Genomic DNA, 23,511 nt, shown 5'->3' with positions numbered 1-23,511 from the left:
CCAAACATATTAATATCAACATAACTAACTGGCACAAACTTGATAAAATAAAGAATTAATTTTGGATTCAGTGTGTTAATCAGCCTGTGCTGTCTCTCAGTCTTTACACAGAGCTAAACTGTACATTAGTTAGTTGTGACACCTTGTGGTCACTTGTTGTACCTGCTACCTGCTCATCTAAGATTTTCATGATCAATTCAGTTTCAGTGCTTGTGCACACACATCTGGGATGGAACACCTACCAACTCACAAACTGTAAAATAAAACAACCCAGTCAGTTTCTTTGTGTATTTTCTGTCTGGATCAGAAAACATGTGCTTCAACAAGCCATTCAGATTTGGGTTTTTGTTCACCATATCAACTTTAAAAGGAGATATTATGTTAACGTGTTTTCAGCTTGTTCTACTGCCCCCAAGTGGCCAAAAACAATCAATGAATGCGGCACACACCGACTTACACAACAGTTACAAGTCAGAAGCTGATTGGCTGTGAGCGGTTCGGTGTCCAGCCGTGAAGGTCAGGTGGTTTTGGGAGTCGAGGTTCCGTCTCTGTGTGCGACAGCAGGGCCCGTCAGCTCCAGTGGAGTGGAGGAGACGGTGCAGATGGACTGGGAGTATTGAGCCTCCTCCTCACAGTGTTCTTCACTCAGGGTCAGCTCACTGAGGTGGACACCTTCCAGCTCTGCATACCGCGGACCAGAGAACAGCCTCATCACCGCACAGACCCGGGGAACCTGCAGGACAGTATCCTTGAAGGTAATGATCACCACCAGGCCTACCAGCAGGTAACCTATGGAGAGAGGAGGATCTTTTTCATTTCAATTTTAAAATTATTGTTCACCCTGTCAACATGCATATTTAGGGTCATATTAGAGTCAGCTGTGTTATCACTATCGGGCCCCTACCAGTCAGGGGCCAGTTAACAGTGAGGGAGGCATTCAGTGGAGGTAAAAAAATAATAAAAACAGGCAATAAAAGGTATTTTGTCAAAGTGCGTGTCAGCGTAAACATAAGAGGCAGACACAGAGGTGCACACTCACTCACGGACATATGCACATAGGCACACCCTTGACCTCCTGGCAGAAAATAATAAAATACAATAGTTTATATAAAGGTAATCTGGTCACATGCACTTACACGTGGTGAGGAGTTGGAGCGTCTCCTTGGCCGACGGGCCCCAGTCTCTCCCCAGAGAGTTCCCTCCCTGGCCGATGGTGCTCAGGACGAGGAAGCAGAAGAAAAGAGCATCCAGGAAGCTCCAGTTGGGCTCCAGCACACAAACCAGGAGGGAGGGGAGGAGGAAAAGGAGGGAGACGATGAGCAGCGAGAGGAGGCCAGCATGGACGAAGGTGGCCCGGGTGTAGGGCAAACCCCAGTAAGTGTGCAGGTGGTGGACGGGAGCGTGGGTGACCGCGGGGAGGAGGAGGTTAGAGAGGAGAGTGAGGAGGAGCAGGGTGAGGGGGATCCCAAGGGCGCAGTAAAAGATACAGAAGAGCTTGGCTTCATCGGATTTGGGGGTGTAAGAGTCCGAACCTGAGGAAGAAGAGAGGGGGAGAGGTCTAAGAGGAAGATAGTACGACTTGTCCATAATACATGGGTATCCTGTAAAGACAGTTTGAGGGATATGCTACAAACATAGCCTGACAAAATTCAAGCATAAAAATCAGCTGGGTCCAGGTTCACCAGGTTTTGCTGCTTTATATCATTGTGAAGTGAATGTCAACAAGAAGTCCCCATGAGAAACTGTGATAAAGAGCATGACTAAGTGACTTAAGTGGCAGCCCTATTTTATGTTTCTACAGATATCCTGAGAGCATCCTACCCATGGTGGTCAGAGTGACTATGACGAAGTAGAGCGAGGAGGTGAAGTCATAGCGTCTGTCATCGGCGTCGGCCTGCAGAACGGCCACGTCGCTCTGGTGAGCAGAGAGAGCTTTCCCCAGCAGCTCGCTCAGCGCGCTCTCCCGGACGCAGGGGTTCTCCTGCAGGAAGGAGCGCTGCAGCTCCTCCACCTCAGCCCTCAGCTCCATCTCCACGGGCTTCTCCACGGCCGTGAACACCAGACCTCCCAGCAGAATGAAGAGCAGGTAGCACAGAACCAGGCAGGCAAACGCGTTGACCCTGCAGAGCAGTCCCAGTGAAGACAGCAGCTGGGCCATGTTGTTGTTTCTCTACGGACTGAAACCGGATACTCAAAGTAGGCTTTAAATATTTAGAATGGAGAGCGGGTCATCATGGATGGATTACTGAACCGGTCTACCAGGTAAATGGCCCAAGGGCCCAAAATGTCACTAAGAGAGACATACCAACCAGGAAGAGACTCAAAATGACTCCATAGACCAAAACAATTACAGAATGACTACAAAGCAACAACAAAGAGACACTAGAGGACTACAAAGAAGGTCTAAACAACCAAATACAACAAAAAAAAAAACCACAAGAAGAAGAGTCTTGCTCCTATGTAGGAGAGCTGGTGGGTACATTGTCTCAGAATCTGCCCATGCAGTTCCCAGACACAGGCCTCATCAAAAGGACAGATCAGTTGAAAATAATAGTGAATAATACAGACCAGGCAGGTGTGGTAAGAGAAAGGTTTCAAAACTCCAACAGAGAATGTTTTATTCAGTGAAAAACAACAGCTATGTACAAGATGTCAGACTTCCAAAGACATGGCAGACCTAAATACTGTCCAATGCTCCTCAGCAGGAATTCAGTCACACTGCTTCAGAGAGAAACACACACTGCCCAGCACTCCATACTTATCAGCCTGATTCTGGTCTCTGTTCTGTGTGGGATCCAGGTCCTGACTCGGGTCTGAGCTCTACTACTCACCTTACTCTGATAGTTCTCATAGGATTAGATGACTATATGGTTAACCCATAAACAAAAATAATCAACAGTTTACCTGATAAATTAATCTTTATAAATCTTGTAAACAAAGCAAAGCAAAAATGCCAAAAACATGATGTGGATCCAGCTTCTGCTGGATTTCTGCTTTCCAGCAGACAAGACAAAATGTTTTAATATTGTAATGGGCATTTATCTTTTACTCATTTTATAACTGTAATGATCAATCTGACAAATGTAAAAAAATAACCAAGTTACGAACATTTTAGTCGGCCCTAAAAGAAAATGTTTGCCTTATCAGTCGAAAAAGGGGACAAAATGCCAACTTGCTTTGACCCGAGTTGCCAAAAAGAACAACAACTAAAAAGTACTAATGACTCTTGTTGACCACTTGTCAGTGATGTTGGAAAGCTAGCCAATTAAGTTTTATTCTCACATTCAGATAGCATTGTTATAATATAATTTATCATTTTGGCACTTTCATCACTTTTAAGTTAAATTTTCAGCCCATGGAGTTGGTCGGACTTCAGTACTTCATGTTTTCGGTTTGCAGTGCTATTATTTTTTTGGGTCAAATGTTTTGGGTCCAACTCTAAATATATCAAAACTGTATGTCCTGCATTTTAACTGTTGTGGTCTACCCTTTATATTAACAGTTTTTTCTTTTTATGTAACTATAGCAGTCTGTACCCATCCTCCAGGTTTTGTCCACCAGTATCTTCTTGTTCGATACCACTGGGTGGCGCCATAGTTGGAAATATTAATTTACGACATGTTGTTGGCTTTAAATCGGTTTGAATTTGCCGTAAACACTTCAATTGCCTCAGTGAATGCGGTCCAAATGTCGTTTTCCATCTTGATAATAAAACAGAATCCTTGCAATCAACTATGAAAATATCATCACAAAAGATGGGTTATTGGTATGGAGTATGGGTGTGTAGAAGTCTGTAGCAGTCAAACCGGCTTTGTAGTAGGTCAGTTCTGAGAGCGTCTTCTCTAGAGAGGCAGGTGAAGGGAGTAATGGGAACACGCCCACCGGCGCACAGGTTTGCCCACTCTGCCGATGACGGGCAGCTTGTGTGCGTAGGCGCGTGGCGGGACGGCAGGAATGGGCGGAGTTGGGGCGAAAGTGGTTTGGAAAGGCCGGCGCCCTTGGCAACGGCGGCCCATTTGCCGCCCGCCGATGAGGAAGGAGAACACAGGAAGTCCCGTCTGAGGGGAGGTGAAGCGAGCTTTGGGGAAAACGTCTCGAGATGGACCGGCCGAACGCTGGCCCGAACGTGACGAGGAAGATCTGGAGCGCTGCACCGAGGAGGAGGAGGCAGAGGAAGAGGAGCGAGCCAGGGACCTGAAGAGAAAAGACAGTGAGGAACATTCAGTGCTGCAAACACCAACCCAGTGGTTTAGTCTGTAAAAAGGGCGGTGCTTTACCTTCCTGCTCCGGTCGCTGCCAGGCTGGGGGGGCGGGTCGGTGCGAGGGCTCCCATCTTGCCTTGGGCTGATGTTGAGGTTGGCAGTCAGCTGGGGCATCTTCCGGGCGGTGTCGGGGTTGGAGGCGGGGCCACAGGGTTCCTTCCTGGCATCACCGAGCTGCGTCGACGGGCAGGGAGGGTAGCTGCCGAACCCCGGCCCCGTGCTGAACCGGACCGCCAGGCTGTCTCCAAAGAAGGAGTACAGCTCACAGTACATGGCGGGGAGAGGGACCGGGCTCCACTCCTCCCAGGGACAGCCGGCCCCGCCCGCCTGAAGGTGGCTGGCGATGCCCAGGACTGCCTCCGACAGGGGCTCTGGGGGGGGGCTGAGGCCGGGGGAACTCACCCTGTAACCCATAGCACCCACAGCAGAGCCCGGTGGACCGCCGGAGCCCCCCTCTGCTGGCTGACACAGAGACAGGGCCTTCATCTTCAGCAGACGCTCCACTGCCACCTGCAGGCAGACAGGAGAACTCCTACTCAACATCTAACGGTGACATGGTTCTACCGGAGGACAAAATGTAGCTCACAGGATACAGTATTACATAATAAATATTCAACACTTTAATGACCCAATGACCTTTCCTCTATACTGTCAGCCTGAGCACACACTTTTAATTTCTAGTTCTTAAGAATATAGCAAAAAAGTTTATTATCTGTTCAGACCTTTCATATTCTGGGATGTAATTAAAGCTGCTCTTATCAAACATTTTTGTATTAACAGTGGATCATAATATGTTTAAGGTGTAACGTGTCGTCAAAGGGATTGTCATTTTCTACAAAAATAATGAACCGGATAATGGAGCGGGACTGGAGCTAGCTAAAGAAGAAAGAGATGTTTGAATGAGATGGTGAGGGATAGTTTTGTTTTCATGATATGGTACGGGAGATAAATAGGCAACATTGAACACTGTTGTTCACTAAAAAATGATCAAACAATGACAAACTATTAGTCAAGGAAAATAGCTGGCTTGCAGTACTGACCAGGATGGCTCCGTAGACCTTGTGTCCGTCTGCTTTGACCTGGGCGTTGGAAACAGAGTAGTCGTCCAGCACGGCCTGGAGGTTGGCCCAGTAGGCGGGGAGGTGTGGAAACAGCACTCTCTCTACAGCCTGTCGACAAAAACACACAGGGCAGGGATTATTCTCATACTGGTTAATGAGGCTAATGAGAGAGTGGACGAAGAGGAAACAGAGCAGCGTATAGAGGAGAACTGAAGACAGCTCAGAAATGAGTTACAGCAAAGACTCAAGTGAAGAGCTCAAGGTTTCCTAAAGAGTTTGAATTAGATTTTTGCAGAAATAAAAAAAAAATGGTGCACAAGACATCTGAGATACTTGAGAATAAAACTTCTTGAATTAAGATAATAATTAAGAAAAATTCAAAGCTTCAGTGAAGCAGATACATGACAAACATTTGCAAAGCTATCAGACACTGAATTTAAAGAAAAATTAAAATCGATTATTTAAGAGGATAAAGACACATTTTTTATATTTTGGAAAATAGATCTCTCTGAAAGTGTCTCACAGACACTGAGAAAATACAGGTGCAGTCCATGAATCACAGCAGATGAGAGCCATGAGTCATCACCCACAGCTACACACTGTCTCTGTGTAACTGGTGGCTGAGACGTATGACGTATGCTTTAAAGCAGGAACACAAGACTGCTAAGATTTACAGAAGCAGTGAACACACCTTCCATCCCAGAGCATGAAGCCCCACCACGGCTCCGTAGTGGGAGCAGAGCGGCCTCACCGGGTCGGACAGAACCTTCTGGAGGGACAGCAGGATCTGGTGGTAGAGACCGCTCACCAGATCCCCGTGAGTCCTGGAGAGAAAACACAGGTGGACTGAGACCCGACTCACATGAATGATGTTGCTCAACGCTTGCTGGATGTGTAAATAGTTCAGTTTGCTAATGTGTTTGCCATTAAAGCAGATGGTGACAATATTTATCATTATTTGTATTTTCTGCTGTAAAGTGACCAAGAATTATGCCGCTCCTCAAATAAAATATTGTCCAGGAAGTTTTGAATCAAACGGAAACAACAAACTCAAACTAGCTTTGGACCAACCCTAATTTAATTTTTTATTTAGGAATCAGACAGTGAGTCTTATCAAGCTGCAACTAATATTTTTGTTCATAATTCTTCTCTTATGAATTTAATAAATGAATAGTTTGACTATAAAATGTGACGTCTGCATCTCGTTAACTGTACAGCCTAGTCTATGCCATAGAATTTTTTTAGACGGGGTCCAGTGAATTTAAGAAAATATTGCGGCTGCTATTGATGGCAGCTTGTCTATTTAAAAAAACAGCAAGTAAATTCAGGATCTAGTGAGGATTCCCTCTGACCAATCACCGGCCAGCAGGGTTTTAACTCCACCTTCTAGTGTCTGCCCCGACCAAGTTGATGCCAAAAAAGTACCAGGTGCCATCCTGAGCTTTTGACAATGGAAAACCATGAATATGCTATTATTTTTTTTATGTTTTTTTTAGCTGTGAACAAACAGAGTGTCTAAGTAGCCGTCGGCGCCTTTACTCACCAGAAGATGTGGCTGAGGAGCAGGGCCGCATAGTCCCGGAGGGTCCAGTGGTCGTTCAGCGGGTTGATGGAGGCGGCCAGCGGCTCCAGGATGCAGTACATGACACTGGAGACCAGGCTGCGCACGTACGAGCCCAGGTACAGGTAGGGGTTCTGGACCAGGCTCTTCACCATGTGCAAGAGCCTGTTGAGCTGCTCCAGGTCGTGGCTCACTGACTTCACCTGCACAGACACACAATCAGCAACATTTGCCATTTTTTAGATCGGGTTGTTTACTTTATATTTATCTACTTCATAAAATCACGCTAGATTTTCTAAATCTAAAATTTAATAAATAGGACATTTGCTACAGTCTCCGTTTGTTTGGATTTGTTTAAAAGTGCAATATCAAAAAGACGTGATCATGGGACAAACCTACCCCGCTGATGACATAAACAAAGTATGGCAACAGGGCAGCGATCTTGGAGTTGGACTGGAGGTCTAGCAGAGCCACCTGAAACATGCAGAAGAAGAAAAAAATGTAAGAAGTAACACACTGTTTTAGCCTAAAGGAACTTGTTCAGCAGCAGTGTACCTTCATGAGGTGGGGGTCCTCTCCCAGGATGGCCCGAGTGATCTGCTGGTAGTACTTCAGCAGGTCCTCCGACAGAGACTGCACTGCTGTGGGAACTGTGACATTTTAACAGTCAGTCACAAACACTGGACATGCATGCAGACAGTAGTAGGAACCGAGGATCGAACCGGCAACCTTATGATTAAAAGGACAACCTGCTCTCTTATAAGGAGATCATAATGAGAAGATGTTTCTGTGCCTTAACTGCACAATGTTCAATTGTAACAGATGGAAACATCTCAAGAAGGACGCCTCCTTTAGCGGCTACGGAGCATGTAGTGATCTGGTCTGAGCCGTGGATTTTAATAAGATGGTGAATAGTTTAACATGCATGCACTACTTCTTTTTTGGAAACATAAACCAAATATAGGACTTCAAATGTAGCTTCTTACTCCATGTTTTCTTGTTGCACACAGCCTGGCAGTGACTCAGCTGTGTGCTGGTTTGTCAATACACTACATCACAGTCCTCATCAAAAAGTTGAAAAAACATTCAGCTTTACTACACTGTGTTGCATTCGTATGAACGTGCACCAGTGACATTTGACAAGATTCCACACTCGATTTAATTCACAAGTAAGGGTTTGCTTTATCATCACATTCATTTCCTTAATCTTGAAAAGAGAAGCAATATTGCTGACTGTGTGTTAATTATATTCCTTTATTGATCCCCATGGGGGAAATTCAAGTGTTGCAGCAGCTCAACTACACAGACAATAAATACACATACTATACTATACAACTACACAGACAATAAATACACATACTATACAACTACACAGACAATAAATACACATACTATACAGCTACAGACACAACAGCTACAGACACACATCATCATGTGTCTGAGTCTTACCTGTCCCCTGAGGCTCCAGGTTGCCTTTCCCGTCCAGGTAAGACACGTTCACTGACAGGGGAAGAAAACAGGAGAAAGGATTAGTAAGAGATTCCTCCTGATTTAAAAACGTTCAGCATCATGGACACATCTGTCTACAGCTTATCAGAGCTCAGCGGCTCGTACCTCGCACCAGGGTCTCAGCGCAGCCCTTTGGGATGTTGGTGGCCAGAGCCAACTCGACCAAGTTGATGTCCCGGTCCTCGACAAAGAAAAGCTCCCCTTCTTTTGCCGAGCGGAAGGGGAGAGCATCCTGGGCCCCGTAGCCACATATGGCCTGGTGAACACACAGAGATAAAGAAGCTGGAGGCACTGAGCGCCGTAGCGCGTTCACGTCATGTCAGACAGAGCCTTTCAGACATACTGGGAGAGACGTCGATCACCTCACCTCCACTTTGCTCCAGCGCAGAGCTCTGTTGAAGTCCTCCACCGTCAGCTTCCTCCTCTTGGCATGTCTCATGAACTGAGAGCTGCTCTGTGTGGGTGCAGAACAACAGACAGTCAATACTGCATCTTGGATGTTAGTTGTAATAAATGTGACAGAGATTTGTCCATTTGTGCATGTCTTCTATTTTAAATGCTGATGGAGCTTAGCCTTTAAAGTAAAACTCACTTACATGTATCCTTTCACTATGAAAGAAAGTAGCCTTTCCTGACTAAATGGAATGATCCTTCATACTCAGATGATAGATTTAGGGACTTAGTACCACTTTATAGCTTCAAATCATCCAATAAACACTGACCTGCGTTGCCTCTCTGAGCCGGTAACACACGTCCTCGGCCAGCAGAGCGGCCACATCGTCGCCCAGCTCCACGCCTGCACTCTCGGACATGAGTTTGACGGACTCCCGGGAAACCTCTGCGAAGCGGCGCTCCTCCCGGTCCGCCATGCTCACAGCTACGACGGGGAGACTGGCAATAAAAAAAAATTAAAAAAAAGCACCTTACGTTAACGCTCCGGCGGGTTGTGGTCGTCTAGAAAAAAGCCTCACATCTTCTTTGACACGAAGAAGGCGTGGAGGGCACCAGGTCTGCAGAACTTATGGGGCTCCGAACACGCTCCAAAAAAAAGTTTAGATGTAGATTATATTAAAAAGGCCTCCTTGGTTGATCAGCCATATGCCGAATTTACTAAATGAACATATCTGATTCATTGCAGGTCTTGACTTTTGGCGTATACGTTATATCATAGTGACAAGACAAACATTTCCAATGACCACCTTTTCCAACAGGACCTGGAACAGTGTCCTTCACGCTAACAAAATAAAAGCTGGGTTCCGTCTATCAGCTGGAACAAAACATTCAAAAGTCATTTTTGTGAGAATATTATTGACGTTATAGTGACGCAAAGTTATTAGTGCTCTATAAAAGTCTGTCCCTGCATTATGTAAGATAATGCTAGATACTTAAATAGGCTAGCAAATAACGTTACCAGCCTGAGCCATTACGTTACCGGGTTGTAGCCAGCTACAATCACATAAGATGCTAACAGCTAAAATTAACTGTGTAAGGAAAAAGAGAATACAATGCAAAATCACATATATTTGAACTAGACTTTACCTTGTAGCTAGAACGGCTGTTGGCCGAGTATCATGAGAGTCAGAGGGAAAGTTTGCATCAACGTAGCTGCTCTAAACACTAGGCGCCCCGTTGACGGTGTCAAGGTAGCAAGCATAAGAGAGGAAGACATCCGTTACACCCTTCAAAATAAGGCAACATTGGAGAGCGCATTCTGTCTATTTTTGAAGTCTATGACGTTTTTCTGATTAAATGAAATAAACTAGTAGAAAGTTAAAAATGGTTGTGTTTTTCAAACTGTTTCCTAATATAAGTAAAGTTGATTTGACTAAACACGCACAACATCCGGTTTCATTCTTGCAAACTTGACAGCGATACATGTTGCTATTTTCCCATTTCCGTAGATTAGTGACGCGCCAAGAGGTGAAGACCAATGATTGGTCGATTGTGGTTAATTTAATTGACTCCCGCCTCTTCCGGTTTCTAGTCAGACACAGGAAGGCTGACCTTCTTGAATTGGGGAATGTTAAGATTATGTGAACGCCACTCAAAAAGATGAGCGAAAAGTGGAAAAAAGGCCAGAAATGTTGGCAGTCAGCATTAGTAAGGAATACTATTGATAACACATTTGTACATTAATGTCCTACCAGGTCAAAGAAAGTCTTTGTATCATGACACCTTCTTAGTGCCTATTTTAGGAGGTGCTGTAGCACCCCTACTTACCACATGCATGAATTAGCAAACAGGTCTATATTTTATTCAGTACTATACTCCCGTAAAGAGTTTCATGCTTCAGGCCAGTGAAATAAACAGACAACAGAGAAGGCCATTTCTTTATGGTGCTGGGTTTTGTGCATTGGAGATTGGTCAGGTTTAAACAAGAAAGAATCAGTCTACAAAGTCTAAAATATTTTATGCTGTAGCATGAAGACTTCTAGTAATTTAACCAAGGGGCCCTTTCTAGCTAGTTCAGTATCCTTGGTGTACTCATTCACCAAACACATTTTACTGTATTTGCACTTCTAGTCATTTCCTGATGCGACTTCGATACACAAGTTCTCACTTATTAACAAGAGTTTAAAAAACACACTAGTGCGACAGCAAGGTTAGAATTTAAAATTAGTTTATTCATGATTCTGAGGTCAGACATTTCATTTACCCAGTTCATTAATAAAGTATTTACAATAGTTAAAAAAAATTGAACAACACTCATAGCAGTAATTGTGATTCCAGACCTCCTATCCAAAACTATACCAGACAGCATAATCTGTAATTTAACAGGTCAAGTCCTGCTTGACCTGTTAAATTGACACAAGCTCTTAAGTCAAACATCCTCAACTTAAAAAAAATTATATATATATGTATAATAAATTCCCTAGAAAGGGGAGAGTTAAAAAAAAATTCAATAAAAAAAAAAAAGATTAAATGAGCTGTGGTGTTCAGTGCTGATGCTGGTTTCTAACTCAGACCGCATCCAGTTAGAGCGCCCTGTTGTCCCAGATCTCCTGGGCCTTGCTGCTCTCCAGCTGCTGCAGGTGGATGGCCAGTGGCAGCAGCAGGTCACTGAGGTGCTGACTGGAGAAGGTGAAGGCGTTGTGGGCAGTGGCCTCTGCAGGCGGGGTGGTGAGAGGGGAGGCAGACGGAGGAGAAGAAGAGGTGGAGGTGAAGAGAGAGCTTGGGGAAGGCAAACCGGAGCTGCCGTGGGACGGCTGAAGGTAGAGGGACTCTCCTTGGGTCTGGTCGGAGGTTCGGATCTTGTTGGGGAGGCCATGCTGGAAGCGGCAGCGTGTGCCGTACAGGCAGAACCCAAAGGAGCTGAAGGTGCGGCACAGAGCGCCACGGGGCCTCCACTCCTTGGTCTGCGGTTGGATCTGGGGGCTGGAAACAGGCACGGGCTTCTCCTCGCCAACATCGGGCGACTCTGAACCGCTGCCGACATCGCCGACCTCTGTGTGCAGGAAGTTGCATCGGGTGCCAAAGGGACAGACACCGAATGAGCGGAAGGTGCGACAGGGGACGTTCCTGCGGCGGCGCAGGGCGGGTCGCTGCTCCGTGGCACTGTGGACGAACAGGCAGCGGCTGCCGTAGTAGCAGTAGCCAGTCGTGTGGAAGCTGCGGCACAACTCCGTCTTGTATTTCGGGTGGCGGAAGGGAACATGGAGCTCGTGGAGGCCATGGGCGAACTGGCAGCGCTCTGCGTACTTGCAGAAGCCAGTGGTGGAGTAGCTGGTGCAGAGCTCGGTCTTGTAGCGGGTGGAGCAGACCCAGGGGGTGAGGGTCGGGGAGCAGGACTCTACCAGGGGGAGCAGGGCACTAGCCAGGGAGAGCGCTTTACCGCCGCAATCTCCGTCCGACTCCTCATTGGACAGCAGGTTGTCCACCAGTTCCTCATCTTGGTAGGAAGGCAGGAACAAGTCGTCACTACTGGTCTGAAAACAGAAAGGTCAGACTTTGAGTTCTCACTTCCAGAGTCTCTTTAACGTCATGAGAAGAGTCACTCAGGTCTTTAAGAAAAGATGGCCACCATTTATTAGTGTCCAAATTCTACATTTGGAATTACCGCTATAGTGTGCTTTTAAAAGAAAAGTCAAGGCACTACTTTCTGCCAGCAATCCCACAATGCAACACATCAGAAACATAGCAGAATGCAAAATACAGTTGGCATTTCCCCTTTATATCAAATTCCTCTTCTTTCATTAAGAAAAAAATCATCATCTAATGATGACGTGTTGTATAATTGTTAATCACTTAATCTATAAAAATCACTGCAAATTAGAAGCTAATTTCACAAATTCTCACATCAGCATGTTACATGCAACTCTTTCAATTATTCTATCAATTACTTTAACTCCATAGCAAGTAGTAGTTCATGCAGGAAATGGAAAGGCTCATATTGGTCTGAACAATGATGTAAATATAAGAGTAAAGTCTTCATATTTAAGACATATTTAAAGAGACAGCATGGACTTACCTCAAACATGGCTGCAGACAGATGGAGTTGCTTGTGAGGTTTTGAGAGGTGAACCCTGGCAGTCTAAAAACAGAAGGGTGAGTAGGTTGGTTGGTTAGTAGAATGGCATGGACCCTGAACCTCCTGCTCTGTTGTGGAGTCACAAGCAAAGTAAGAGTGTTCCCCGTTTGTGTTTTAAACCGGCTCTCCGCTCCCGCCTTCTACTTGAAAATGAGCATCAGGTGTGTGCTCGAGTGCAACGTCACGAGTGCGAATCCTGCGACCAATCAGGTCCAGGTGCGGGGAACGCCCCTCGAGGACGGACCAATCCGGTTCGCAGCGGTAAAAAACATCAGCGTCAAAGTACCTGCAGCGCTAGCAAACATCGGCTAAAGCTTATGTTAGCTTAGCTGTATGTTTGTATACTGGGTGATATTTATGTTCGTCAGTTGAATGAACTAGTCTGGCACTGGCATACTGTTTAACCTTTCATTTTATTCCAACAAAGATGGAGTAGAGACTGGTTTATATGTACTGGCCCCTACTACATTACCATAAGATATTCAATGATAAATCATGGAGTAATAGATGCAGAACGTTTTTTTTCTTTACAAGATAAGTCTCTCAGTAAAATACCAATATTCTTTTGCACCTTTGTTAGATGCATAAATATATATACAGTACCAGTCAAAAGTTTGACACGTGGAATTATGTGGTAAACAAACAAATGCTCAACAAACCAGAATATGTTTTAGATTTTAGATTCTTCAAAGTAGTTGAATGAGAAGGTGGGTCCAAACTTTTGACTGGTACGGTATATATATATAGTTTTATGCTCATAATTTCATTTACTTCACTGTTTTTTTATTCTTAACTGTCCTCTACAGTCACATACCTGATTAGTTCTGGGATAGAGTGGATGTTTATCACAGGACTCAATCCACATCCTCCGTGTGAACACACTGTTAGAGGTGAGGGGTTCATTTCAGGTGTGTAGAAATTAACACCTCAGTCAGAAGTAGTTTAAACAAGCCTTCTAATTAAAAGCCGTCTGATAGGAGCACAGCTGACCACAAATAGACAAATATTTCCTTTAGCCAGCCTAATTGTTTTTAATCAATATGTTCATACTTCCAGTAGAAACACACATCAGATTAATCCCAGATATTCATTCAGAAAGATTTACCCTTTATTTTCTATCTTTTTGCCATTTTAAATCACAGTAGAGGTAATTTAGTTTTATTTGGGGAGAACTAGATTCAATCCTGAAGATACATATTGATTAAGTACAGACATAAAACACAAAATAACAAGTAGTCACTACCTTCACTGATCAAGCTCTGTCAAGTTTTCATTGAGATTTGGATTCCCAAATCTTTTCCCTCTTTATTTGTGTATATAATAGAATAAAATAGATAATAATAAAAAAGACATATACAATTTAAATGAAACCTGAGGGCGTGTTAAAGGATCCCACCTAACATGTAAAGTAAAGACAGAGGTTTGCTCTCCACCAATTAACAAACAGACATAAATATTTTTTTTAAATAACATTAAATAAGAAAATAATTAAATACTAACTTAATATAATAACACATATTGGCACTTCTTCCATACACAGTATCAGACCTCATTTACACAGTTCTGTGGTCCGTCAAGAGAAGTTGTTTAAGATCTTATTTAAAAATCAGAGAAGAGCAGTGACTGTGAAGTGAAGCAGGAAAGCTGTTTCACAAAACTGCACCCGTAATTGAAAACTGGTGGATCTGACACCTAGTTAGGAAAACTGTGGAAGGAAACGGGAAGTTAATTTAAAAAATATTGAAATAATGGGTCAGTATATGGATTCCAGCTGGAGTCTGCATTCTAACACTTATTGTTGTAATACAAAGATGCACCATAGATTGGTTTTATATGGGCTGACCTAAACTGTATTGCTGCAAGGTATGAAATGATAAAAGCTATGTCTTTCTTAAGGTAAAACACACAATCAGAGCTAATCATCATTGATTACCAATGAACTGTTACACCCCGCACCCCCCCTTTCTTTATTCTAGGGTAGAGGTGGGAGCCAGGGGGCCTTTAGTGGGGGATAGCAGGTAATCAGTATTTGCCACATGGAAGTGGTTTATATCATCTTGTGTCAAGGTTTAATAAATTAATTAAGATTCATTGTGAAAGTGTTAAAGGTTTTAGAACAATATGATGGAAGTACATGATGTCCATTAACATGCTCACTTATGTCTCACCTTTTTGGGGTTGATACTATTTGTTAAGCAGATGTGTTATCTGTGTCTGACCTGTATATATATGAACATTTTTTAATTTTTAAATAGTTTATTTATATTTCCTGAAGTGTATGTAAAATAAGCAATTTGGTTATAGATTAAGATTATCACCTTAGAATGAGCCCTTCATATCTACATGCTGAGTCCACCATGTTGCACCGCCCTGTTTCTAAAGTAGACCAGAACAGACAAACTGGTTTTATGTCTGCTGAAGGCTGAAATTTGCAACCTCACCACTAGATGCCACTAAATCCCACACTGCTCCTTTAATGCCCCAAATCATTAAACATAGTTAACTTTAGCTCAGGTCACTCAAACCTTAAGAAAAGTAGTCATCAGCCTCATCATCGCTTTTTACACCAGTGCCAATTCAATCCATTATGTTTGTAAAATAGGACTTTTTGATACCTCACAGGGAGGACATTTTTATTTTCTTACAAAAAACATCTTAAATTAATTTTTTTTTTTTAAATGTTGCTTGTCGCAGAAATATTATTTATATTAGGAAATACTTAATCTAAGAACAAATACACAAGACAAAGAAGCGGCCGTTCATTTGCAGCCAACTTTCTGTAATGGGCCGTTTTTGATACACATTTGATTAAAGACCTGCTGAAGTTTGATAGCCGGCCCACCGAGAACACAAGCTTGGTTCCCTCTATGGGACCCATGTGGAGAACACCAAAGAAACACAGTGGAGAAAGAGCCCATGACTGACCACGAAGAAAAAAAAAATCTTTATTTCTTTTCTTATCAAGATACATTAAAGGATACAGAGACGTCGGAATAAAAAACACTTGAGAAAAAGTTTCAGTTTGTAGCATGTTTTGTCTCTCCATCATACAAAAATCAGCACCCTGTCCCTTTTGAATGTCGCCCCTGGTTCAAATGACCCCCCCCACCCCCCACCCCATGAAGGAGAGAAATGTTTCACATGTACAGTAGCCTAGTTGAGCCATCTCCACAATAACGGAGCAGAATTACACACTTTGGATGTAAAAAAGTTTAAAATATGACAGTTCTCCACTTTGTCTTTTACACGGATTAGTATTTGCTACAAACTCGACACTTCAAATTTCTTTTTTGGAGAAATATTACAAAGCCCACATTGGGACCAAACTTGCTTATAAAACCTGTGTAAGCCCTCTGAGCTGGGGGGATTCACGGGGATTATAATCATCCAATTGACAACTTTCTTTTAGTACTCACCCTTTCATAACCGTACAAACGGGGGGAACCGAAATAGACAAAGGAAATGAGATCACACTGAGACAAGCTGAAGACGTGACGACCAATCATTGTGTTCTGCATCGTCAGGCATTTACAGAACAGGCCGTGTGAAGAGTTCTGAATGGATCCATACTCAGAGACAAAGTACAACTTTAACCTCACTCTTTTTGCAACATTATTCCAGAACCTTATTTTTGGCCCCAATTGCCATTCATACATTTACATATTGCTGCTTTTTTTTTTTTAACAGACTTTTATCAACTGACCAGCAACATAACTGCGCCAGTTTCCTTCAAACCAACCAAACATTGTCAGAAATGCTGAGGCTGTAATCTAACATGACCCCAGGGTTAAAAGTGTCCAAGATGGACGTCAATTTATTTATTTTCTATTTTTACACATTATGGCTTCATTTTGGACTTTTTGCATTCTCGAACATAGTACCTCAAAGCCTGATGTGTTCTCTCAGCATGGCAAGTCACACAGCAACCACAATCATTTGAATTTCCTCAGACACTATACATGATCCGTCCTACACTGTTAGCGATGACCCCTTCCCCTTTGATTCCAGGCAGCCTGTTCAAACGTAGCAGGCTGAGGTCAAAGAACTGGAGCCGCCTCCTCTCTTCAGATAAAAGTGGCCTTAGAAACACGGGACCGACCAAACCAAATGCGGAGACAAAAGACCAAATGCAGCGGCTCGACTGCGAAAGCAACCCTCATTCTGTTTTGTTTTTTTAGTGGCTACTGTGATGTCTGGAAAGGAGACGATACAGAGAGTTAATTAGTAATAAAAATATCAAGTGAGCACAAAACCAATGTGAACAGTTAAGTCAGGATGAGTACATCGTACGTGTCAGCTCAGGCTTTATAAAGATACTTGGTGCATGTTTTTCACCCGTTTGTCATTAAATTGAGTTGAATATCGTGTGGCTGTTAGGACCAGATTAACTTCAACTAATTTCATGACTGAATCTTTGTTTGTATTTGTGTTTTGGAGTATTAATTGGTTAAAACAAGCAATTTGAAGATGCCCCATTTGGCTTTGGAGAATTGTGATAGACATTATTTGATTAATTCATTACAAATCATCAGCAGATTCATCTATAAAGACCATAATGGTAACTGGGTGGCACACTGATTTTGTACGAGTGATAGGAACTGTTAAAATATCACTGTCTGCACACACACACACACACACGCACGCACACACCCCTTGACTTTCACACAGCTCTAGTTGTTTTGTGCTCACTCAGTATATTTGTCTCTGAGGTGAGGAGGACTGGACCTCTCGGGTGTATTAACCCCTAGAACTGTTTGGGCTCCTGGCTGATGAAGGGAAAAGTTGTCAAGCGACAGACAACAAACACTGTGTGATCAGACTGAGGACAGCTCAACGTGTGCCCTCGCCCTCTCCAGTGAACAGGAGCAGTCAGTGAGCTACGATTAACAGCCAGTCAGATTTGTCCCTGCTGGAATGACATTTTCTCATCAAATTAGACCCCCCCCCCTCCCCCCCTCCTCACATACTGCGGGCTTCATCCCCTTACAACGGTGCGTTTATTTACACAAAGATAGAGACGTCGCGGAGGGAAAAAAAACACAAAGTGTGCTTTAACACCGTTGTTTTCAGGATGAGACGTATCTCAATTTAAATTACACATTTAAAAAACAGGCGCGGTGAAAAGGATTCAGGATCTGGAATAAAATACTACAAAGCCAAAGGTGTTGTGTGAGAGTCGGCATGTCTATGTGTGTGTGTGTGTGTGTGTGTGTGTGTGTGTGTGTGTGTGTGTGTGATGGAAATGTACAGTCATCTAAGTGCTTGTGTGTGCGCTGTGTGTGTGTTTGTGTGTGTTTGTGTGTGTGACACATCACCGTTTGGGAAGTAACAGAGGACAAAAGAAAAGAGGGAAATAAAAGACTACTGGTATGGCATACTGTGCTGCCTGTTAAGTGACGGCCTGAGCACAGACCCTCCCTGACCCGACCCCCATGTCCTGGTAAAAGACCCCCTCCTCCTCCATGTCCCTCCACCCATTAGTCCTCAAGGACGATGGGTTCGCTGGTGCTGGAGGGGAGCAGGGGCATGGCCAGCGAGCGGGGTGGCGGCGTCAGTTTGATCCGGACCAGGAGATGAGGTTTCCTCGCTGCCCGGCGCATCTCTGACTGGGTCAGATGTTTCCTCAGAGCCCTGGTTGACAGAGAATACCAGGACATAATGAGTTTAACTTCATCCACCTATGTGTTGCTTCAGCTTTAAGAGCATAGCATCTGAATGACGTAGAAGAACAAGAAGTACCTGGTGTCCTTTGTAGCCACAAACACCACAGGGTTGGGCGCCTCACCCTGGCTGACCTTCTGCCGCTTGATGACCGACTGAGAGGTGGTCCTCATACCTGAAGTGTACGGCCTCCCATTGGCCGGGTAGGGCACCCCTGAAGCCTGTGGACCAATGACAGACAGGGTAAGTAAATCAGCCGTGTTGTTTTTCTTAGAAAAGGTAAACAGCAAGGGATCAGCCCCGATCCCACAGAGACACGCCGCAACAGGCGCGGCGTCGCTTTAAAACCGGGCAAAAGAGAGGGACAAGAAAACAAGGTTTTTTTTTCTAGCGACCAGCTCTGTGTGATCGGAGCCTTGGTTACTTTAAAGCTGAAAGAAGAAACTAGTGAACACGTCATGGACACCAAGTGGCCTGTTTCCATGTTAGAAAACGAGATTTTGAAATGTAGACAGACCAGCAGTCCGTCTACATTTCAAAATCTCATTTAAACCACGACAGAGCCAGTCGATATCAGCTGGTACGCTGAGACTTCAGGTTTGTGTACGAAATGAGGCGTCGACATACCCATAGAAAGGTGTTGTGGGTAGGGAAGAGCTGACGTACACACCTCAACAAAGCCCTTGTGCGTACTTGCATGTCAAGAAAGTTTGATTGGTCGCTTATGTGCGGGCTAGAGACTTTATGTGAGCGTATTTTATTAAATCATAAGCCAGCAGTGCTGTGAACACACTGTATGGTGTGTGTGTGTGTGTGTGTGTGTGTGTGTGTGTGTGTGTGTGTGTGTGTGTGTGTGTGTGTACTAACGCTGTCGTGTGTGCAATACCTCTCTTTCCCAGCAGGCTTTGGCCCACGCGGGGCTGGCTGGCCTGGTTCCTGTTGATTGGTGTCGGGGTCCTCTGGAGGCCTTCAGTTTCAGAGGAGCTGAGATGGCTGCAGAGAACACAACAACATTCCTCAACAACCAATCACGACGGAGAAGGTGTATTCAGGGAGTAGTCAGGTGACGCGTCCTTACCTAAATCCTTCACTATGTTGGCCAGAGACGGTCGAGGCACCAGCTTGGTCTTTAGAGGAGTTTTTGTGGCTTTGGGAAGCCTGATTATACCTGAAGACACAACCAAGGCCCAACGTGGTTTAGATTCATCTTACATTTGATGGTCACATAGAAAAAAACATCTAATCTCATGTTGCATTAAAGTGCGAGTACTGTACATACACTCGGCTTTGACAGCGTTGGCGTTGATGGAGGCGTAGGGCCGCCTCGCTGCGCGCCGAGGCTGCAGGATGTCCTCGCACACCCGCCGGGCGATGCGGGTCAGCTTGGTGGTCTGCAGGATGAACGTCTGGCGGTTCTTGGCCAGCAGCTTGGCGCGACCCTCGTTGCGGGTGAACGGAGACAAACCCTGGACCTCCTGGCGCGTCATGTGACCACGGGGGCCTGACTCCTGGATCGGGAGGAGGGAGAGGGGATACCGTGAGGATGCAGTCATGTCATTCTGAGAGGGCAACTCTCAACATTGGGACAGTGCTGCATGTGACCGATGAGACTGCGAGGACGGAGACTTACAGAGCCGGCTCGAGCGGCGCCCTCTAGCTGTGTGGGGGTCTTAAGGCCTCCGTACTTCTTCCAGTAGATCCAGCAGGAGGCGCACAGTCTGCACTGCATGTTGGGAGGCCCCCAGGCATACCACTGAGGAGACTGGGCCGCTGGGTAGGTGGAGGGAGAATCAATGTTAGGAGAGGGAAAAATGGAGTTCTGCTTGGACATTCGACGGTCTTTTATGATGATCAATATCAAAAAACTGCATTTACATCCAGTTTAAATAATTGTTTATCTTATTCATCCAGGTACACAACGCATAGTCAAAAAGTTATTATCCCCTGGACTAAAACTGCAAACCTGTAACCTCTAAATGTTTTGCCTCTCAGCAAAGAGGCCTCTTCACCTCTGACCTCGGTGAAATTAACAACTTTTGGTTTGATATCAGTCCTGATGGCACTGATTCTTGTGATCATTGCTGTCCCAACAACACAATCTGGAGTGGTTTCTCCTCTAGAATTTTGTCTCCCCATCAACTGGGTCCTGCAGACTGCCTACTTACTGTGGCAGCTCTCACAGCTGAGTCCTTTCTGGAAGCCTGCTGCCCCGTTCATTCCAGGCTTGCTGCCAGGCACCATGATCTGGTTGGGGTTGGGTTTGGTGCTGGTGAGAGAGATGGAGGGGAGAGAAGTGGAGTTATTCTGACTGCAGTTCTAACTAAAAAGGTGGATACGTGGTGTAGAGTTTGACAGTGGCACTCACTAGGTGGGGATGTACACCTGCTTCAGCTTGCTGTCTGCCTCTGCTGCCTTTAGTCGTTTCTGATGGAGAGAGAAAACAGCGAATTGGTTTGTGAGAAGAGCAGTCAGACCTGAATGAAACGGTGCTTTGAGGTGCTTCAGTGCAGACATACCTGTTGGATGTAGCGGTCGGTAGTCTTCCACATGTAGTAGAACTGGACCACACTGGCTAGAGACTTCCAGGGCAGCTGGAGGGAGAGGAAGGATACAAACAGAATATGTGTTTAGTTTAGGGCTGAAGCAATTCCTCAAGAAACTTTAGTAGCTCGATTACTGAAAATCATTAATACAAAGGATTTGCCTCAGGGCTGAACCCTGTCCTCAACAGGTCTGGGGTTTGCTGTGCCACTAATCATCCGTGCTCAGGTTGAGCTAAACAACAAGGAGAGGAGCAATAACTAACGTTAGTGGTTAGCAGCCAGTGGGCAGCACAGTCCAGCATGGGTGGAGGTTGCATTGAGTAACATTAATATGCATTCATGCTCTATAGAAGTAAAGCTCTTTTAAAAAAAAAAAAAAAAAAAAAAAAAAAAAAAAGTAAATTATAAAGCAAGAAAAATAATATATATACATTATAAAGCAAATATTTATATAAAACAATAAACACATAATTAATTAACTCCTAATCATTTGAATTGAGTGTTTTACGCAAATAACCACTTTAGATAAAACCCAGAATATAATATGGCACTTAAATGCACTGAAGGGTTTTGGTTTCGACAGATTACATAATTTTTTGCAATTGAATTTTTGCTTCTCTATAAAAGGTCTTACTTTCTCTCTTGTATATTTATTGTTATATTTCAAAGTATTTTTATTTTCAGATTGCTTGATTAATCAACAGGATAAAATCGGTAATAATAGATTACTAAAATATTAGATATCTGCAGCACTAGTTCAGTTGAATTCCACATCACACAAAGTTTAACATAAATATCTCCACCCATCAAGCGTCCACACACTAAAAGAGACAGCAGAGAGAAAGAAGCTTACAAAGTCCTGGCGGATGTCGTTGAAGTCCTTGCCGTATTTCTCCAGAGCCTCCTCAAACAGCATGGCCTCTGAAGCGCTCCACTCCTCCATCTCATCGCGGCACAGCACCGGACCGCCCTGAGGGACCAGCGTGGACATGGCTTTGGCCAGGTCATAGCTGTTCTTCTGCAGCGTGTCCATAGCATGGAACTGAGAGCGGGGGAGGCAGAGACGCACATTAGAGCTTCGTCATCAAAGACAGCAGGGATTATATATTCTACATATATAACCATTAGAGGCTCAGGCTTGTCATGTGATTTCCACTCTATTTGTTAAACCGGTTTCTATGAAGGTAATAGCTGGTTGAGTTGGCTCAAAGAGCTCCCTTTCAGGAAACTTTTAATGTTGGCACAGAGAACGCCGTTTCAACAGTCACAACTGAAGCTGTCGTGGATACATGAGGGAACAAGATGTTGATGGTGTGACACACTTTGGCTACTTAAAGCCCTACCATGACACTCAGTGGACGAGGCCATCCCAAACAGGGACTGGGCTTCTTAAAATCTGACTCCAAGAGGAAGCCGATATGTGCTTTTAATGCTACTACAAGGAACTTTCATCTTGTGTGGATGTTGGCGCTCCCCATGGACAAAAGGGGTAGTTTTTCCGAGCGCCAGAGTCGCTTTAGAATACCTCTCATTTAACCACCTCACACTGCAGCTTCGACTGAGCTGAAGGAGTTTCTGGTCAAGCTTCATGATTTCATCTGATTTCCCCAGAATCTGAACCGGTGGCACCGATGATGAGCACTAAGAATAACTAGATAGAAATAGAATCATCTTCTCTCTGATGAACTGCTATATTTATGTAGGTCATATGGAGGCATCAGTCATAAACGGAGACTGTTTAATAACTGCTTAGAAACTCCTTGTAGTAAGTTGGAGACCTGGGCTAATAACGACTGGAAATGGAGTTCGTCTCCTGATGCACCAGCAGTTGAGCAGTTATGAGTCTCGAAGGTAAACACCTCAGCAACAATCCCTAACATTACTATTTGTATATTTACACAGTAAACTGGACTGTTGTGTACTAACAAGAAATGCTACAAGACGTCTGCCATCTGAAAGAATTGATGTCACAATCAATTTATTAAAAAAAACAACTTTTCTTTATACATTGTCAATATCAATATAGTGTGGGGAAAAAAGGCATACACACGCGCACACGCACACACACACACACACGATAGCCTCACCAGTGTGATGTCTCTGGAGGCTGCAGCTGCACTCATGTGGAGGCTGGGCTGGCGGATGGAGCTGCTGCAGTCCAGGGCCCGAGCAAACGTCCCTACAGCCCTGAAATGAGACATGCTGGTTAATATTCAATATCTTTTCTTATCTATCTCTTATAACTGTCCGTTTTACATTTGCAATAGGTAAATATTAATATCAGTACTGTTTATGAGAGAATGTGTGCAGAGTGCTGAATGTTCATTAATGAACACTAGATGGAGTGTTTGGCTCATGGACCTTTTAATGGGCAGCAGGATAATTC

The 23,511-nt window shown here is 44.3% G+C and overlaps 4 protein-coding genes across 4 annotated transcripts in view; all 4 read right to left on the bottom strand.

The window, feature by feature from the left end:
* Positions 1-517: 517 nt before the first annotated feature.
* kcnk7 (potassium channel, subfamily K, member 7) lies at positions 518-2,158 on the bottom strand. Its single transcript, XM_054601070.1, has 3 exons — positions 1,822-2,158; positions 1,137-1,532; positions 518-789 (listed from the first exon to the last, which is right to left on the bottom strand). The coding sequence occupies exons 1-3, from the start codon at positions 2,156-2,158 to the stop codon at positions 518-520; spliced, it is 1,005 nt and encodes a 334-aa protein (XP_054457045.1).
* A 1,590-nt stretch (positions 2,159-3,748) lies between these two features.
* Positions 3,749-10,136, bottom strand: taf6l (TAF6-like RNA polymerase II, p300/CBP-associated factor (PCAF)-associated factor). Its single transcript, XM_054601274.1, is given in 13 exon segments — positions 3,749-4,194; positions 4,278-4,310; positions 4,312-4,772; positions 5,303-5,431; positions 6,015-6,147; positions 6,867-7,087; positions 7,284-7,358; positions 7,440-7,534; positions 8,334-8,384; positions 8,499-8,649; positions 8,761-8,847; positions 9,116-9,284; positions 9,933-10,136. Coding segments are annotated over 12 exon segments (1,935 nt in total). The 5' UTR covers positions 9,263-9,284; positions 9,933-10,136; the 3' UTR covers positions 3,749-3,842.
* A 903-nt stretch (positions 10,137-11,039) lies between these two features.
* Positions 11,040-13,063, bottom strand: cth1 (cysteine three histidine 1). The gene is made up of 2 exons (XM_054601801.1): positions 12,862-13,063; positions 11,040-12,319 (listed from the first exon to the last, which is right to left on the bottom strand). The coding sequence occupies exons 1-2, from the start codon at positions 12,868-12,870 to the stop codon at positions 11,369-11,371; spliced, it is 960 nt and encodes a 319-aa protein (XP_054457776.1). The 5' UTR covers positions 12,871-13,063; the 3' UTR covers positions 11,040-11,368.
* A 2,779-nt stretch (positions 13,064-15,842) lies between these two features.
* The window catches only part of mta2 (metastasis associated 1 family, member 2), a 30,732-nt gene continuing 23,063 nt past the window's right edge, over positions 15,843-23,511 (bottom strand). Inside the window, 12 exon segments of the mRNA XM_054601176.1 lie at positions 15,843-18,552; positions 18,661-18,803; positions 19,446-19,537; positions 19,540-19,575; positions 19,661-19,750; positions 19,862-20,090; positions 20,213-20,352; positions 20,748-20,848; positions 20,948-21,006; positions 21,099-21,173; positions 21,979-22,167; positions 23,213-23,312. Coding sequence (XP_054457151.1) covers positions 18,399-18,552; positions 18,661-18,803; positions 19,446-19,537; positions 19,540-19,575; positions 19,661-19,750; positions 19,862-20,090; positions 20,213-20,352; positions 20,748-20,848; positions 20,948-21,006; positions 21,099-21,173; positions 21,979-22,167; positions 23,213-23,312 — 1,408 coding nt within the window. The 3' untranslated portion in view covers positions 15,843-18,398.

Source organism: Anoplopoma fimbria, chromosome 7 (genome assembly GCF_027596085.1).
Source record: "Anoplopoma fimbria isolate UVic2021 breed Golden Eagle Sablefish chromosome 7, Afim_UVic_2022, whole genome shotgun sequence".
NCBI classification, from domain to species: domain Eukaryota; kingdom Metazoa; phylum Chordata; class Actinopteri; order Perciformes; family Anoplopomatidae; genus Anoplopoma; species Anoplopoma fimbria.
Note: the sequence above shows the minus strand (reverse complement) of the source record. Positions and strands in the feature narration are given on the sequence as shown.